Source organism: Ptychodera flava, chromosome 9 (assembly GCF_041260155.1).
Source record: "Ptychodera flava strain L36383 chromosome 9, AS_Pfla_20210202, whole genome shotgun sequence".
Taxonomy (NCBI): Eukaryota; Metazoa; Hemichordata; class Enteropneusta; family Ptychoderidae; genus Ptychodera; species Ptychodera flava.
Window position 1 is genome coordinate 35,500,712 of NC_091936.1, and position 18,737 is coordinate 35,519,448.

An 18,737-nucleotide genomic window follows, 5' to 3' on the forward strand; every position below is an offset into this window, starting at 1 on the left:
CTTAATGAAAGCATAGTATTCGTGTTTGTCGGGCATTCGTATGGCACAATCTGCTTATTTTCAAATCCTCCAGTCCATGAAATCAAATAATGCCAACAACCCATGTGCAGTGGGTTTAGGTAGGATGTGCAGTGGGTATGGGCAAGATGTGCATTGGGTATTTGCAGGATTTGCAGTGTGCAGGATGTGCAGTGGGTATGGGCAAGATGTACTTTGGGTATGGGTAGGATGTACAGTGGGTATGGCTAGACTGTACAGTGGGTATTGGTAGGGTGTGCAGTGGGTGTGGGCAAGATGTGTAGTTGGTATGGGTAGAATGTGCAGTGGGTATGGGTGGGGTGTGCAGTGGGTGTGAGCGGGATATCTCCACCATAAGGGTTGCCATACCATCCCTTTACAGGGGGTTGCCATACCATCCCTTTACAGGGCGGTGAGGTTCCCTACAGGTCATGTCTATGTTTTACTTTACTAAGCACCAGCTGAAGCTGTTGACCCAAGTTAGAATAGATGTGTCAAAATCCGTTTTTAAGGTCTATGGTCAGACTTAATTTGTTTCAATGTTATCATGAAATGCATTTGTGTTTTGATAAAACAAGTGCAATAATAGCAACATGCATTATTAGGTAGAAACAAAATGTTATCTTTTTTCCTTGTTGTTCAGATGCATGTGATTTTGAGAGTGATACCTGCGCTTGGCAGAATGAATTAAGTACGGATGATTTTGATTGGACCAGACAGAGTGGTGCCACATCATCTCTTGATACTGGACCAAGCATCGATCACACTACAGGCACAGCGTCAGGTATGATGAGGATATGAGTTTGATTTTAAGTGCAAATATTCTTGTTATGCTTTTAAAAATAGGAGGTTAAGGACATTTTCTCCTATTAGACAACAGTAGGAAATATTGCCACAGAGCTCTTGGCCCTGTTTGGCTATTTGTACAAATTTCCAAGTCATGTGGTATTTGTTTTCTTGAGTTGTGATATCTTGTAACTGAATCAAGCCTTGTAAAAGAAAATTTGGAACTCTTCATGCTTGTCCATGTGTGCATCTGTCAAAGCCATTCCTTAGACATACGTTGATCAATTTTATTTTACGTCAGTGTAGCAATATATATTATAGCATCAACAAGGGACAACCGGTAGATGTTCAAGGGCAGTCAACCATTTGCAATCATATTCATTACACAGTTTTTGGTATGATTTACACATGACAATCGTAAGGCTTTGTTATTGCAATGGAAAAGAATTCCTTTAAAAAAGGGAAATAATCTTTGTCATTTAAAGGTACATGAATATACTTGAATGACTGTAATGACATCTGTTCAAAAATTGGAGACAAATTTGAGACATCAGATTCTTAGGGTTGTGTCCAAAAACCATTCTTTTTCCCTGTTTGGGGGGGTCCAGTTAGAACAATGGGTTCAAAATAAATAATGAGACCCTAGGTTGCAAGAAATATTAAAAATGTTCTATCACCTTGAAAAGTGGATTTTATTGTGAGTTGAGTTTGATGAATATGTAGTTTCAGTATTTTCACTGTGCCATAGATGTGTTCATGTCCAAAACATGAAGATTGCTCAATGACTGATACACATTTGCTACTTTTGTCTGCACATGAGTTCTCTTATTGCAAATATATAATATGGACTTTCATTAAGGTACATACAGTACAAGTAAATTTCATACGACTGATACTATTTCAACTAACCAGTATGATAACTGACACATCTGTAATGAAACACTAGAATGTCACCTAATATTTATGTTCACTTTCATTTTTACCATTTTAGATGTAAAAAGACTTTGCCAAATACTGGACAAATTCTCAAAACTCCTCATGTCTTCCAATAGCTGGTCATGCAGATCATGAGTAGTTGTGGTAAAATTTTATGACAAATGATGTGTTTTCAGGATATTACGTCTTCATTGAAACATCTGCTCCAAGAGTTATCGGGGAAGAAGCTGACTTTGTGAGTGAATTACTTGACGCAACACCAGCCAGTGGTACATGTCTTCACTTCTGGTATCATATGTATGGTCCAACTGTGGGAACTTTGCAAGTCATCGTAAGACCAGTATACGTTATTGGTCCAGAGGTGACTATTTGGACAATGTCCGGTGACAAAGGTGACCAGTGGCTTGAAGGACAAGTCAGAATTGACTCCACCTCTCAATACCAGGTAATCTGTTTAAAACTTAGTTATTCAAATGTGTTAATGCTTTTCTGAAGACATTACAAAGTGCTCAGTCGAAATAGTAAAAAAAAATTACAAAAATAAAGTAAAAAAATAAATTAAAGTAACTTTAAAATCAGATATGACCTGCTTGTACTTCCACACCTAGATTCTGATATGGACAATCTTATTGGTAAGACAGAGCCATCCCTGTACAGCTGTCAATCCAAAAATGAATTGGACTGCTATGAATGTTTAGCGGTAGAAACATGATTATGTTTAAAAGAAAGTATCTCAAATTGGAAACTCTCAGATCAAAATTATGACTTTGAGGCGGGAATTTTTTAAGGTAGTACGTGCCTCAAATGTGAAAGACTTACATGTAGAGACTTTGCTTAGACTGCTTTGAAAGTCAATAATAACAGTCAGGGTTGTCATGGAAGATTTGTTACTAGAGAGACAAATTACCCAATTTTTACTGACACTTGAAATTCAAAATGGCTGCCATCTCTGTATTCCCAATTGAGAAAAATTTTTCTTCTAATTTTCACAAAAATAAGCCTATGAAAACTGCTAGTTACGTCATGAGCTTCAAAATGAGCCCCGACAAGTGGTAGACAGAAAAAGAATTATAAAAGTTTGAGAGTCTAAATATGTCTGTCCCTAGAGTGCATTTTAGGGGCAACGTTTTGCTGTACTTTTATGCATGTGATATTGCACTTCCATTATTTGTTCTGCGTTTCAGATCAGGTTTGTTGGAACAGTCGGCAGTAGCTTCACTGGTGATATTGCACTGGATGACATTTCATTTGACAATGTCACTTGTCCAACATTGCCGAGTGATGCGTCACCACCAGTTGCAGGTAATCGTGTCTCTCATGTTTTCCTATCATCTCCAAAACATTTTACTGTTCATGAACTTACCCCATCACTGAAGGTTGTCAGATTGAACAACTATGAACCAAGAGCATAAACTGTACTTTAACTTTGAAATCGTATCACACTTAAACTGACAATAATTTTGTAGTGTGCTTCATACTTTTACAGAAACAAAACTTTTGCATGGGTCAGTTTTTAGCTACTATAGACTATAGTCTACAGAAGCTATGGGATGGGTATCCGTCCGGCGTCCGTCGTCAGTCTGTATGTATGTATGTATGTATGTCCGTTTGTGAGGCGTCCGTCCACTCAAATATCTTGAGAACCGCAGTACTTACTGATTTGATATATGTTGTGTAGATTAAAATATGATTTTGAGAAACTTTTTTTTTTATTTTTGATATTGTTGAAAATAGGCAAATTAATGCCAAAAAGGCGTTTTTGGTAAAAAATCTTCTTCTTCGTAACCACTGGTCAGACCACTTTGTTATTTGGTATACAGGTCCCTAGGGATAACCCAATTTTGATTTGTTCAAATTGTGATGAAATATGCAAATGTGTATTTTTAAAATTTTTTTTGTCATTTTTGGTCAAAATTTGACTTACATTGTATTTAGTTCTTGTACTGTATAAACCCTATCAATTCACCCAGAAAAAAGTAATTAATATGATTTTAAATAATTGAATTATTTAGGCAATCATCAAAGCCAAAATAATGTTAGTGTAGAATCATCAGAAAGTTCAACTTTTTTTGACAGTTCATAGTGAAATGCTTACCATCTTGGAGGATTAAAACAGCTTTCCTGAATCCCAACTTTGACATATTCTGAACCGTCATTTATTGTGCCCTGTATGTTATCTAAAAGAAATTGCTCATAATAGTGTCATGATAGGGTGGTCAAATAAAGAAAGATAGAGAAAGTTCAAGTCGGTAAGGATAAGATAAAATTACTTTTTGAGGAAAAAAATAGAGTGGTCAATTAAAAGAGTGGTCAAAGTGATAGGGTTTTTATGGTAAAGCTGGGCTGTAAGATTCCTCATGTGCTATTTATAGCAATTATGCAATCTGTGTAAACAGTGCAATGAAAGTGTTACATGATGCTTTTGATGACCTTGAACTTCTCAAGTTTCAAACATTTGTCTCTTCAGTGTGCTTTCTCTGAGTACCTACAGGCTCAACTTATTCAACAGAACTTACTTGCAATGTTAATTTGAAAGTTAAAATGTGCTTGGTTAATAGGATGAAAATACTGATAAAATAACCAGCTTAAGATTCTTTATAACCTGACAGATATGCTGTTTTTTTATGACGAAAATCTTGATTTAAGCAAGTCTTGTTTACTTTAATTAGAATGTAATTAACTCTCGTTTACTAGCTACTATAGACTAATATAGTCTTATAGAAGCTATTGGGATGGGTATCTGTCCAGCGTGCACTGTCAGTATGTATGTGTATGTATGTATGTATTATGTATGTCAGTTTGTGAGGCGTCCGTCCACTCAAATATCTAGAGAACTGCAGTACTTACTGATTTGATATTTGTTGTGTGGATAAAATATATGATTTTCAGAAACCCTTTTTATTAATTTTTTGATATTGTTGAAAATATGCAAATTAGCACCAAAAAAAGGCGTTTTTGGTAAAAAATCTTCTTCTTCATACCCACTGGTCAGAGAGCTTTGTTATTTGGTATACAGGTCCCTAGGGATAACCCAACTTAGATTTGTTAAAATTGTGATGAAATATGCAAATCTGTATTTTTACGGAATTTTTTTTTTCCATCCTGAAATGAGCTATCAAAGATATCCACCTTCTTCATCAATACAGGTGTCACAAAAAGTTATTCTCTACATAACACAGCAGAGCTCTGTCAACTGTTGAGTCGCTTGTTTTTTTTTCAAAACCGCTGGTCAGACAGCTTTAATATTTGGTTTACAGGTCCCTAGGATGACCTTAGTGAGATAATTTCATACAGTCAGGAAATACTTAATTTTGTATCCATGTCTATAGTAGCTTCAGGGACTTTGGCCCTATGTTTTGCAAGTTGAAGTTGCAGAGCAGTGTACACTTTCTGATGAAAGAAAATGCTCAATACATTTTATGTTCATGAGTAAGTAAATATTGTATGCAATTAATTAATGTTTAAACCAAGGGAAGAAGAAGAAAAAATGGCCAAGAGAAGTGAAGATATTCAACCATCAGCTAAATTCATGATTATACATAGATGGTGTCAGAGAAATGAGAGTTCAACACTTTTCTAAAACCTTTCCTTTTGTTCAGGTTCTTGTGACTTTGAGAATGACACTTGCACTTGGCAGAATGAACCGAGAACAGATGAATTTGATTGGACCAGACAAAGCGGGGCCACTGCATCTCTTGATACTGGACCAAGCATTGACCACACAACTGGCACAGCGTCAGGTATGATTTCAACACAGTAGTGGAGATTGGTGATAGAAGTTCATAAAATCAAAAAGTCTGGCTAGTAAAGACTGAAGTACCATTTGTTTCCTCAATTAGGCTTTGTTCTTGTTCTGTGAAACAAAAGTTAAATAGACGCATGATCATCACATTTGACTGCCGTTTTTACTTGTTTGTTACTTTCAACTGCAAATCATATCATTTGAACACATCAGTGGCATGTTTTATAAAAGAAAATACAACATCAGTGTGCAATGATTTGGTATTTGGTATGTGTGTCTGATTGGTCATCTGATCAACACTTCAGTGCTTTCAATGTAATTTCCCGAAGCTATTTCCATACTTCCTTACATTATGTCCAAAATATACAGCCATTAGCTTCAGTTTTAGCCCCTCAAGAGCAATCAGGAATTTTGCACACTCAAAAAAGCTACCCCTTCCTTTTGCACTTTGCTTTCACTTTAGTTGTTAAATTACATATTTTGTCTGTCCAATGATGTTTTGTGTTTGACTGATCAGGTTTAAGGTAGAAGACAAAAATCACAGATATTTCTCTATTTCATATAGGGTATTATGTCTTCATTGAAACATCTGCTCCAAGAGTTATTGGAGAAGAAGCTGACTTTGTGAGTGTGTTTCTGGATGCAACACCAGTTGGTGGTGTGTGTCTCCACTTTTGGTATCACATGTATGGTCCAACTGTGGGAACTTTGCAAGTCATCGTAAGACCAGTAAGTGGTTCAGAGGTGGCTGTTTGGACATTGTCAGGTGATAAGGGTGATCAGTGGCTTGAAGGACAAGTCAGGATAGACTCCTCTGATCGATATCAAGTGAGTATTTTATGAAAAGTTATGATAAGTTGCATCTAGCTATCTAATTTATTCAAGGCAGGTTCAATATTCTCAACTACAGTAGACCAGTGTTCTCACCAGGCAGCATTCTAACAGAATTCTGATTTGTGTGCACCAATATAAGCACACAAGAATCCTTCATATGAATCTAGTTAACCTCCAGTAGTTTTGCCATGAACTCTGTGCTGTTCAAAGTGCCTCCAGGTACCTGAAGGGCTGCGACCAATACCTGCCCCAAAAGATGCCTGAGACTTCAGCACTTTAGGTTTGTTCAAAAATGTTTTGAATATAACTTTTTTTCAGAATATATGTCTTATCAGTTTTCATTGACGTTCAAGTACCCGTAGGCCATGTAATGAGTTAATAGCGTTGAAAATCTTAATGGGCAATAGGTGAGGTTATTAAATATTGTGCCATTGCATTGAGAGGGGGATGCGTGATCTCTTTAGGGAAATCAGCATGTACAGCTTTATAAAGAGATGACTTTCTGCAAAATAGATTATTTTTTCCAGAGAGATCTTACATCAGCCACCAAAGACTTTGCATGCCATTTGATGATGTTGAGTAGACTTGGTTCAAGTCAGTGAAATTTTAAAAAGTAAAATCATTTATAATAGTTTCTCCTGTGTCTCTCCTATTTCGTACAAACCTATTCGGAATTTAGTAGCGCAGGCCAGGTTTTCCCAGCGATTGAATGCGTTACTTTTGAGTCTGCGCAGTATAGTGAGTTAGTTTCTGCCGGATTCACCGACTTGGACTTCTTGCAAAGTACCGGCGGTCAGACGGACTGTGTACACAGTGACGTCAAGCAAATACAAAATGATTTACAGTTCCAGCCATTATTCTGGCCAATAAGGAGAACTCGTAAACTTTGTGTTAGTGGTGTCGAACAGGACTCTTTTGCTGAGCCTTTTATTTTCGCACGGAACAAGCCGCTTGACAACTTCTTCTTTGGTCCCGATGGTTGATCATGTAGATTTGAACTGCTGTCTGAACTGCTGGAGGCTCTTCAGCAGAGTCGATGCCCGATTGCTGCATGATCTGCAACTCACATAAGTGCAGAAAGGGGTCAAGACTTGTACCGACAGCAAACTCTATTTCTTCACAGGACAGTGTCTTTTTTTCCACCCCTGAATAACCGGCGACGATTATCGCATTTTGCAACATGGGCCCACAAACAACATAGATATTTCCACGCGTTTTCGGTGATACAAAACAGGTTGTGCTGACTTTTGTGGGAGTGATTGCACTCGACATCTTCTGAATGATATTTATAAGTAAATAAAAACGTCATCATGAATAATTTATAGCAACGCAAACCCTGCAGGAAAGCCAAGTCTGTGATTCTGGGTGAAACTCCCCTGTATAGCGTTCACTCGACTAGCATCGCGTCCACTCCACTCACGTGCGCGTTTCACATGAAAGCAAAATACATATCATTGCGTTCACTCCACTCAAACATTAACAAATCACAGACTTGAACCAAGTCTAGATGTTGAGTCGCATTGCCAGTGCAACCAATCATAGATCTATGGACAACAAGGATAGCATTGCTGTGGGTTATGGTTGCTATCATTTGTCCGCCATACTGCTAGAGGCCTGTCATGTGCATCACTAGTTGAAAATTTTTCTGAGCAAGAAAAATTGCTATCACCGTGCTGTTAAGGTAGTATGCACCTTGAGAGTGAAAGACTTTGTTTAAACTTTCAATATGGAATCTGTCAACAATTCTCATTAAAAACCAGAATAAATATCGTGGGCCACTGCGCAAATTTTCGTACTAGAGAAACAAATTACCCAAGATTTACTGATATTTGAAATTCAAAATGGCCGCTGTCCCTGTGTTAACTCTATGGAGGAAAATAAAATTTTTGAGTTCGGAAAACTAAACCGGTAAAAGTTTTTCATTCACCAAGAACTTTAAAATGAGCCCCCACAATTGGTAGTTCAGAAAAGAATTGGAAAAGTTTTGAGAGTCAAAATATCTGTTCTGAAGGCGCATTCTACCTCAATAAGACCACATAAGCTATCTGTGTTGGAGTTCTGTAGAAATGCCAAAACATCTGAAAGTGGCAGTCCTCAATCCCGAGTTCTCATATTAGTTGCTAGTTAACATTGACCATTTACGAGATGTTAATCCTATGTTCTCCTTTGAAAGTTGTTTTCAGTGAATTAATCAATTTATTCAGAAGAAGGTTATAAACAGTCTACCCCTTCAATGACCTTTAGCAAAGCAATTAGTTAAATGAAAAGTTGTATTCATTATTCAGAAACCACAATCATTAGGGGACATTTCCATCTAAAAAACAATGCATATTAATGCACATTCACCCCTTGAAATAGGGGTTTCAAGGGGTATGGAGCTCCTAATTAAAGTTATTTGCCATCTCGTAAGCTGTTTGCAATATGTGATTAGAGATAGCGATTAAGTGGGTGTACAGGGAAGACATCTTTGCCTTATACACTTCACTCATACAGATAATCGTTCGTCTTGAAATTCTTTGATCATTGTACCCTAATTTTCACAGAATAGGACCTATAAATATACTACAAGCCATATGTTAGTTCAAATTAATAAAAGTAGGAACAAATTCCGATGTCCTGAAATGATAATACTGTTGTCAAGGTTTACACGAGACTGAGTTTGTGCCGCTTCACTGTACAATACCTTGGCATAAAGTAGTACCGGCCAAGCTATTGGTATCTGAAGTTGTTGACTAAGCGTTATGTAATGTCTGATTATATCTGATATAACTACTTTAGATTGCATATTATCAGTGCAGAAAGAGCCCAAAAAAGTGCACTGTTTTTTAGATGCAAGCGTCCCGTCATGATAATGATTTTAGTGCATTAACATAAAATGCACCTCGGGGACAGATATTCAAACTCCAAATTTTTACAAATCTTTTCTGATCTACCACTTGTCAAGGCTTACTTTAAAGCTCTTTGAATAAGAATAATTTTAACCACCTAAGTTTTTACAAAAACAAAAAAAAACAACAATTTTCCCCATAGGGATAACACAGGGAGGGCAGCCATTTTGAATTTCAAATATTGGTATATGTTGGGTTATTTGTTTCTCTGGTAGCAAATTTTGTATAATGACCCCTAATTTTCATTCTTGCTTTTGTAAGAGAATGGCTGAAAGTTTCATTGACGGGAGTTTTAGCAAAAGTTTGAGTGGCGTATACGTACAATCTTAATGGTTAAATGATTCTCTCTTTTCATCAGGTTGTGTTTATCGGCACTGTTGGCAGTAGTTTCACTGGTGACATTGCACTGGATGACATTGTATTTGATGAGGCGACCTGTCCCACATTGCCTATTGATGCAGCACCAAGTTCAGCACCTCCAACACAAAGTAATGTAATATTCTTTGCATTAATGCTTTTTGCAATCTTGAGAGATGTATGATCAATTGTGTACTACTTCCTTGATGGTCTTATTATATCTCAATATTCAAACCTCATAACTTAAAAAAGAGTTTTGAAAGAGGTTGGTTTGTAGTTTTGAATGTTAGAAAAATTGAATCTCTTCTTGATAAAATTCTTTCATTGCATCAGCTCAATTGCTTTCATTATATATTGAATAATTTTGTCTTCTAGGCTTGAATTTACACTTGTTAGATAGGAGCTGTTAGAAGCAGTGCAGCTTGCCTGTAACTGTTTGCCTTACAGATCCTGTCCATGTGATCAGACTGTGTATGTACTCGAATTGGAATCCTGTTTATGTAATCTGATTTGTGTTCAATAAGTATCATATTACCAGGAAGAATGCTGTACACATATATTTGTCAAGATTGTTTTATTGAGCTATTCATAATATTTCAAAAATTAGATTGCGCAAAGGCTGTTCACTCCTTATATCTCTTAAACAACCCATCTGGAGGGTCTGTCCATTTGTAACTTCATTCTTCATGATCTTTGTAAAGTCTAACATCAGATTGCTATAGATGAGGATTTAGACTAACAAAATGTGTTCACATTTCAATTGTTTCTAGGTCCTGTTGACTGTGACTTTGAAGGTGGCAGTCTTTGCAGCTCATGGAGTCAGGCTACTGATGATGATTTTGACTGGACATGGACAACTGGGAGTACACCATCTACTAGTACAGGGCCAGGAGTGGACCATACAACTGGCACAGGTAGGTTTTCATTGACAACTTGTAATGCAGCATTTTATAGTAGTATTTAACACAGGGCAAACATACCTTATGGACCAACATGGACAATACAAATACAAAAGTTAGGTCATCAACACCACTGGCAGTCAACTGTCTAATAGCATGCAATAGTATAGGGCCAGCAGTGGACAAGAGGAGCAGCTAGCCCTTGGGTACATTAACATTAAAAAATGAAACTACCATCTATGTGTACAGGACCAGCAGTGCACTATACATCTTGCTCTGAGTCAACCATCTAATGGCATTTATAGTATAGGGACAGCAGTTTTTCACAGAAAAGCTTGCAATTTAGATCATGGAGAGAACTGTCATCTCATTTTGCAGTACAGGGCTAGTACAAAACAATAGTGCATGTACAGTAGGTTACAATGTCTGTCACTGAAAAGATTATACAGAAGTAGGTAGCTGCACATGTTACTTGTACTAAACACAGTGTAGGGGAGAACAAATTTTCATGGGTTGTATACAGTCAGGCAGTTTTAGATTTGAATCAAACTTAATACATAGACTGTTTGAAATGGCAACAACTGATTAGCTCTTGGTGTGTGTTGGTTGCATATTTTATGTTTATTTGCATAATAAATGGTATAGAAAAAACATATACATTGAGAATGGTTGCACAAAATTTGGTAAGATTTGCTACAAAAGTTGATCACACTAAAGTGTATCAGCTGTGAAAATTATTAATGGGTTACATGAAACTTAATCACTAATTTGCATTTTGATGAGCATTTATAAGTTTTGATAGATATGGAAACATGTCACTTTCATTCAAGATACTATGATATAACAGAATTGAAAGTTAATTTGCATCATTAAAATAGTAGTGACAGATATTCTGTATTTTCATGTCAGCTGAATTATAATTTCCATATTTTAATAAGCTTTCACTTTTTGGCACATAAAGCTTGAAGGACTTGACCAAAGGCCATTACACCTGTTATGTAAGGTGGTGATACAATAACAGCAGTCAAAGAAATTTAGTATTTCATTTCAGCTAATTATTTGTGTACTTCAAGATTTTTTGAAACTTGTGGCAATGGTATCCGAGAAAAGTTTCGATTAACAGACATCTGCAATATATAATGAAACACGGGGCCATTTGATGTCTAGTTTACAGTATTTTCAAGTGAGCCATGTTAAGGGATAAATATAATTTTATCTTTTTACAGATCAAGGTGGTTACATTTTCATTGAGAGTTCCAATCCTAGAGTAGAAAATGACACCGCCCGTATTGAGAGCAGCACACTGTCTAACACAGCTAATCTGTGTCTGCAGTTCTGGTATCACATGTATGGTCCAGATGTGGGTACATTAAATGTTTACATTCAAGAGAATAGCATCAGAGGCAATGCAGTGTGGACTCGTAAAGGAACTCATGGTGATGTCTGGCACTATGGATATTACAATCTGCCGATCCTAAACTCATTTCAGGTATGTTGGATTAGATTATTGACACAGTGTTGATTTCATTTGTAAATGGAAGACTTTAATAAGTTAATTCAATGTTTTGTCATGTATTGAAACAATATCTACCAAAGGCCAAGATACGTTATTACTATATGCATCCATTAGAACCAAATTTGTAATTTCTAGAATGGTTAATGCATGTTAACAGATTAAATGTATTGGTTATGAGATCCTTTCAGCAGGATTTTGTATTCGTATTGGATCCTTTATACTGATAACAACAAAGTTCAATTGTATTTTCACAGAGCAATGCGCAGACCTTCAAGTTTTAAAACAGCTAAGTCAGTGTTTTGATTTACAGAATCTTTTATTCCATAAAGCTGTCCCCTTTGGTTATTATATCTTATTTGGTATTACAGATTGTATTTGAAGGTGTAAGAGGCATAGATTACCGTGGAGACATATCACTTGACGATATCACACTGACAGCTGGTGTGTGTCCAGTACCAGCTGAGATAGATTGTGACTTTGAAGATGATCACATCTGTGGTTACAGCCAAGACAGCAGTGATGATTTTGATTGGAGTCGTGGCAGTGGTGATACTCTGAGTAATAACACAGGGCCATCATATGATCATACTCTGGGAACTGATAAAGGTAGGTTATTTACATTTTCATGGGATTTGTAATATGTAAGTGTTTTGTTATAGTGGATTGAATACACAACAAACACTTGTGGAAGGAGAAGCAGTCGCATATGATCAACTCTCCTATATGTTATTTAAGCAATAAAGCACACCCAGCGATGGTATACCACTCGATTTTGACCAGTTTATGACGTATGTAGCAATATGCATATATGAGCAATTGTGAGTGCCTATATGAAGTGAACTGGTTAATATAGACTTGTATACCATCGCTAGGTGTAATTTATTGCTTCTATGCCATAACTAGTGTATTGAAATTTTGTCATGGAATGTCAAAAAAAGGATATTTGCTCTTGCCAAAAGCTCGCACATGTGCCAACCATGGTGTATTGCAAATATATCACAGTTCATTTCATGTCTAGACCAATCACATCGCTGCATTTGTGCCATCAATATACAGCTATGATACAGCTGAAACTAGTGTAAGCAGTTTTATTGCTGTTCACTGCAGTAGTTTTGCCGTCTAATACTGAAAATGGTTGAAATACCCAATATTGCCTGTACCTGTGCCATATCAGTGTAGATGTCATTTCTGTTTCGTCAGACATGAGACAAAGTTGAGAGTCTTACTTAGCAGAAATGACATGAATGCTGATACAACATAAGGAACTGGCTATATTCGTAAAAAACAGATTTATCATACTCATGTCCATAACTTTGCAATTTGAAGGAAAAATCTTGAATTGTGACACTTTAGTATGAATTAACTCATTATATTTGTTTAAGGTTGTCAGTTTTCTGAATTGGTCTTTTGCAGGTCATTACATGTACATAGAAGCATCATCACCGAGGGTTGCTGGAGATGTGGCTAGAATGATGACCGTGAGCCAACCTGCCACATCTGGACAGTGTTTGGAATTCTGGTATCACATGTATGGTAGTAAAGTTGGTACTCTAAACGTGTACGCAATGGATGGAAATCAAACGCAATCACTATTATTGAGCATAGATGGTGGTCAAGGGGACATGTGGTGGCCTGCTCCAGCCACAGTTTCATCTCTGTCTGCCTTTCAGGTAAGATAAAAGAATCACTCAGTATCATTGTACACTGTCCATGGCATTTGGTTTTACAAGGTGTCTAAAGGAATAAATTCTCCAGACACCAGATATTCACCTCTAAGTCATATTGTAATACTGAAACTAACTCTACTTGAGTAAGAAGAGTTGACAAAAACTCCAAAAAATTAAATCATGGTCAACTCTTTTTTATGAAATTGCACAGAAACCGTCTGTAAAAGCTTGTTCTTGTGCTGTGACTCTCTGACAAAGACTAATCACCTATAAGCAGTTTGTTTAGACTGATGAAACTGATAGAAACAAGACAAGCCCATACACCACAAATTTTACTGAAACAAAAAGAAATTAAGGTTGCATCATATTGACAAATCTTAGGAGTGGAACAGAAGGATGGATGGATGAATTTTGATGATTACTGCTTGTCTGAACAGGAAAGTCATGAAATATGTGTATGTGATGAAATGCATTGTCAAGCACAATTCAGCTGTCATATAACAGCATTTGGTACAAAAACATGTTTTATCTTCAAGGTATGTGAATATCAATAGGACACTCAAGTGTGACTTTTGCATTTATTGCACAGATTGTCTTTGAAGCAATTGTCGGAGGAAGTTACTCTGGTGATATTGCTATCGATGATGTCCAGATAACAGATGGCGCTTGTCAGACAACTGGTGACTGCGACTTTGAAGGTGGCAGTCTTTGCAGCTCATGGAGTCAGGCTACTGATGATGATTTTGACTGGACATGGACAACTGGGAGTACACCATCTACTAGTACAGGGCCAGGAGTGGACCATACAACTGGCACAGGTAGGTTTTCAAGGACAACTTTTAATGCAGCATTAATTAGTGACAGGGAAAGCATACAATAGAACTTGCACAAGTGAGTTTATCATGGAATTCTGACAGAACACCATCTAGCAGTAGCAGACCAACAGTAGACCACTGTACCAGCTAGCCAGTGGGTACATTAACATTAACATTAGACAATTAAACCATCATGTATCAGTAAAGACCAGCCATACACTTATAGACTTACACTGGTAGGTTAATATGGACAACAAACAGTATGCCATCCAGTAATAAAGGGCTATAATGGCTATATAGGCACAGCCAGGCGCAAAAGGACATTTAGCCTTACCAATGCAGCAAAAACTAGTCAAGAGATAAAAGTTGTAATGGAACAGACATGTAATTTTGACCAATAGAGAGAACTGCTTTGAATGAAACTAAATACAAAGACTCTGTGTGGCAAAAACAACAAATGATTAGATTTTAGTGGGCGTGGGCTGCATATTCAGTACTTATTCATAGAAAAACAATATACATAAGGACAGCTGCACAAAATTCGATATGATTCACTGTGATGTGAAAGTTAATTTCTAATTTGCATATTTGATGAACTTTCATACTTTGCAATATTTACGGAAAATTGCTATGTTCATTGAAGATACAGTGTTGAAACATGAATGGAAGTTGCATAGCATTTTTATATTAGCTAGTTACTAATTTACATATTCAAAGAAAATTCCACATGATTCCACATTGCAAACTTGTAACAATTAACAATTTACACACATCTGTATTATATACTCAAACATGGGACCATTTTCAGTTCACATCTGGTTTACAGTATTTTCATCTGATCAGTGTAAATTTAAGGGATGACCAAACTATCTTATCCTGTTACAGATCAAGGTGGTTACATTTTCATTGAGAGTTCCAATCCAAGAGTAGAAAATGACACTGCCCGTATTGAGAGCAGCACACTGTCTAACACAGCTAATCTGTGTCTGCAGTTCTGGTATCACATGTATGGTCCAGATGTGGGTACATTAAATGTTTACATTCAAGAGAATAGCATCAGAGGCAATGCAGTGTGGACTCGTAAAGGAACTCATGGTGATGTCTGGCACTATGGATATTACAATCTGCCAATCCTAAACTCATTTCAGGTATGGTGGATATAATTATTATGTTAATTAGTCCCCCTCGGATAAAGTCCGTGGTGACTTATAGATTTGCTGATGTCCATGTGTCTATGAGTGTCACTTAAATTTCCCGGTGATGCCTAAGGGTGATTTCTTTCAAACTTGGTACAAGGATAGTGCACTATACCATACATACACACGTCCATTGGTACAATGATACAATCCAATATGGCCGCAAGATGGCCATTTCCTTGCCATTTTGTAGTATCCAAAGCCATTACTAAGACTTGCCTTGGCAAATTTCTTTAAACTTACAAAGACAACACAAGATGACTCACATAAGCATGTCAAATGTCTTCATGACACGATCTAATATAGCTGCCAGGCAGCCATAAATTTTCTTGTGACTTTTTGTATGTCCAGAGCGATTACTAAGACATCCCTTGATAAAGTCCCAATTACAAGCAGGGACTATGTCATTGTCAATTACATCTTATATCTTATTTTCAACTGTAGATTATATTTGAAGGTGTAAGAGGCATAGATTACCGTGGAGACATATCACTTGACGATATCACACTGACAGCTGGTGTGTGTCCAGTACCAGCTGAGATAGATTGTGACTTTGAAGATGATCACATCTGTGGTTACAGCCAAGACAGCAGTGATGATTTTGATTGGAGTCGTGGCAGTGGTGATACTCTGAGTAATAACACAGGGCCATCATATGATCATACTTTTGGAACTGATAAAGGTGGGTTAATTACACTTTTGTGAAATATTGAGTAAGTGTTTGTTTGTTATAGTTGATAGAGTACACAACAAACACTTGTGTAAGGAGAAGCTGTCACATATGACACACATACAATCTCTCCTGATTTCAATAGTGCTTGATTCTCGTACAGAATGGAGAGATTGAGACAGCCATTTTGTTTGTTTACACTGAGAGTTGCCATATCAACAGGTGTTACACACTCGTCATCACTGTCACGCCAAATGCTACTACCTGTTCAGAGGTTGACTGTATTGAGCGAACAGTAGATATTTCCTAGAACTTGTTTAAAACATAGGGCCAAAGTCCCTGAAGCTACTATAGACATGGATACAAAATTAAGTATTCCTTACTGTATGAAATTATCTCACTAAGGTCATCCTACGGACAAGTAAACTAAATATTAAAGCTGTCTGACCAGCGGTTTTGAAAGAACAAGCAACTCAACAGTTGACAGAGCTCTGTTGAGTTATGTAGAGAATAACCTTTTGTGACACATGTATTGATGAAGAAGGTGGATATCTTTGATTAACATTGTGAGTTCTGTTTAATAAGTTGAGACTGTACATACTCAGAGAAAGCACACTGAAGAGACAAAGGTTTGAAACTTAAGAAGTTCAAGGTCATCAAAAGCATTATAAGGAATCGTGTTACACTTTCATTGCACTGTTTACACAGATTGCAAATTGCTATAAATAGCACATGAGGAATCTTTATACAGCCCAGCTTTACCATAAAAACCCTATCACTTTGACCACTCTTTTAATTGACCACTCTATTTTTTTCCTCAAAAAGTAATTTTATTTTATCCTTACCAAGTCAACCATAAATGGAAATTAGAACTTTCTCTATCTCTATCTCTATCTCTATTGACTATTTTGAGCAATTTCTTTTAGATAACATACAGGGCACAATAAATGACGGTTCAGAATATGTCAAAGTTAGGATTCAGGAAAGTTGCCTTTACATGTTTTAATCCTCCAAAATGGTAAGCATTTCACTATGAACTGTCAAAAAAAAGTTAAACTTTCTGATAATTCTACACTAAAATTATTTTGGCTTTGATGATTTCCTAATTAATTCAATTATTAAAATCATATTAATTATTTTTTTCTGGGTGAATTGATAGGGTTTATACAGTACAAGAATTACATACAATGTAAGTCAAATTTTGACCAAAAATGACAAAAAAATTCCTTAAAAATACAGATTTGCATATTTCATCACAATTTGAACAAGTCTAAATTGGGTTACCCCTAGGGACCTGTATACCAAATAACAAAGCTGTCTGACCAGCGGTTATGAAGAAGAAGATTTTTTACCAAAAACACCTTTTTTGGCATTAATTTGCCTATTTTCAACAATATCAAAAAATTAAAAAATATAGTTTCTCAAAATCGTATTTTTCATCTACACAACAAATATCAAATCAGTAAGTACTGCGGTTCTCAAGATATTTGAGTGGACGGACGCCTCACAAACGGACATACATACATACATACATACATACATACATACATACATACATACATACATACATACATACAGACTGACGACGGACGCCGGACGGATACCCATCCCAATAGCTTCTATAGACTATAGTCTATAGTAGCTAAAAACTACAAGAACAACAGCATTATTACTGGATAACATTACAAGATAAACATAATATATTTCCTGTATTTACCTACCAAAACTATCTTTGTTGCATGCTCAGAGCCCTTCAAATTTTTATGTTGGGAACATTGCATCACAGATGGAGAGCAGCAGCCATTTTGTTTGTTTTCTTTGTTTACTGTCAAATTGCAAAATGTAGTTTGGGAACACCCAAAAATGATAAAATTTGTCATGCATATATCTCAATGTTTACCTTAAAATGTTGCAGCTGAAATTTAATGGTAAATGTCAGCACGATGGGGAGATAAAGCCGAACAAAAGAAATTGTGTTGTTCTGATAACCGGACCTACCCTATTTTTTATCTGCTGACTCTAAACTTTAGAGCTACGTAAACAAAGAAGTAAAAAAAAGGAAAGTAAAAACACTGTAAAATCACGCGTTCATTGCCTGGCATTTGATTTTGCTTGAACGAGGATGTCTTTTTATGTTCTTTCCTTTTATATGTATGATACATTTTTCTGGAAATGTTGTGGCCAGTGTTTGAGTGCCTTGAACCCCTGAAAAATGCATATGTAAAAATAAAAATATTTTGGAAAAAAATTCCTCCAGCGACCTACCTACCCAATTTTTGAAAACCATGTTATCAGGAGAGCACAATTTATTTATTTTGGCCTAATGGACATGGGTATATGGTAATGAGTACTTACCTTCTGCTTACACAAGTTTGTAGATATTTAAACAGTATAAATTAAGTCATCACATTTG

General features: G+C 36.4%; 1 protein-coding gene across 1 annotated transcript in view; it reads left to right on the forward strand.

Moving 5' to 3' along the window:
- LOC139140840 (MAM and LDL-receptor class A domain-containing protein 1-like) overlaps positions 1-18,737 on the forward strand; it is a 92,193-nt gene that overhangs the window by 64,065 nt on the left and 9,391 nt on the right. Inside the window, exons 46-58 of the mRNA XM_070710289.1 lie at positions 662-802; positions 1,917-2,185; positions 2,925-3,042; positions 5,340-5,480; positions 6,048-6,310; positions 9,563-9,692; positions 10,332-10,475; positions 11,687-11,949; positions 12,345-12,582; positions 13,390-13,646; positions 14,233-14,461; positions 15,344-15,606; positions 16,099-16,336. Of these exons, the coding sequence (XP_070566390.1) occupies positions 662-802; positions 1,917-2,185; positions 2,925-3,042; positions 5,340-5,480; positions 6,048-6,310; positions 9,563-9,692; positions 10,332-10,475; positions 11,687-11,949; positions 12,345-12,582; positions 13,390-13,646; positions 14,233-14,461; positions 15,344-15,606; positions 16,099-16,336 (2,694 nt within the window). The remainder of the gene's footprint in view (positions 1-661; positions 803-1,916; positions 2,186-2,924; positions 3,043-5,339; positions 5,481-6,047; positions 6,311-9,562; positions 9,693-10,331; positions 10,476-11,686; positions 11,950-12,344; positions 12,583-13,389; positions 13,647-14,232; positions 14,462-15,343; positions 15,607-16,098; positions 16,337-18,737) is intronic.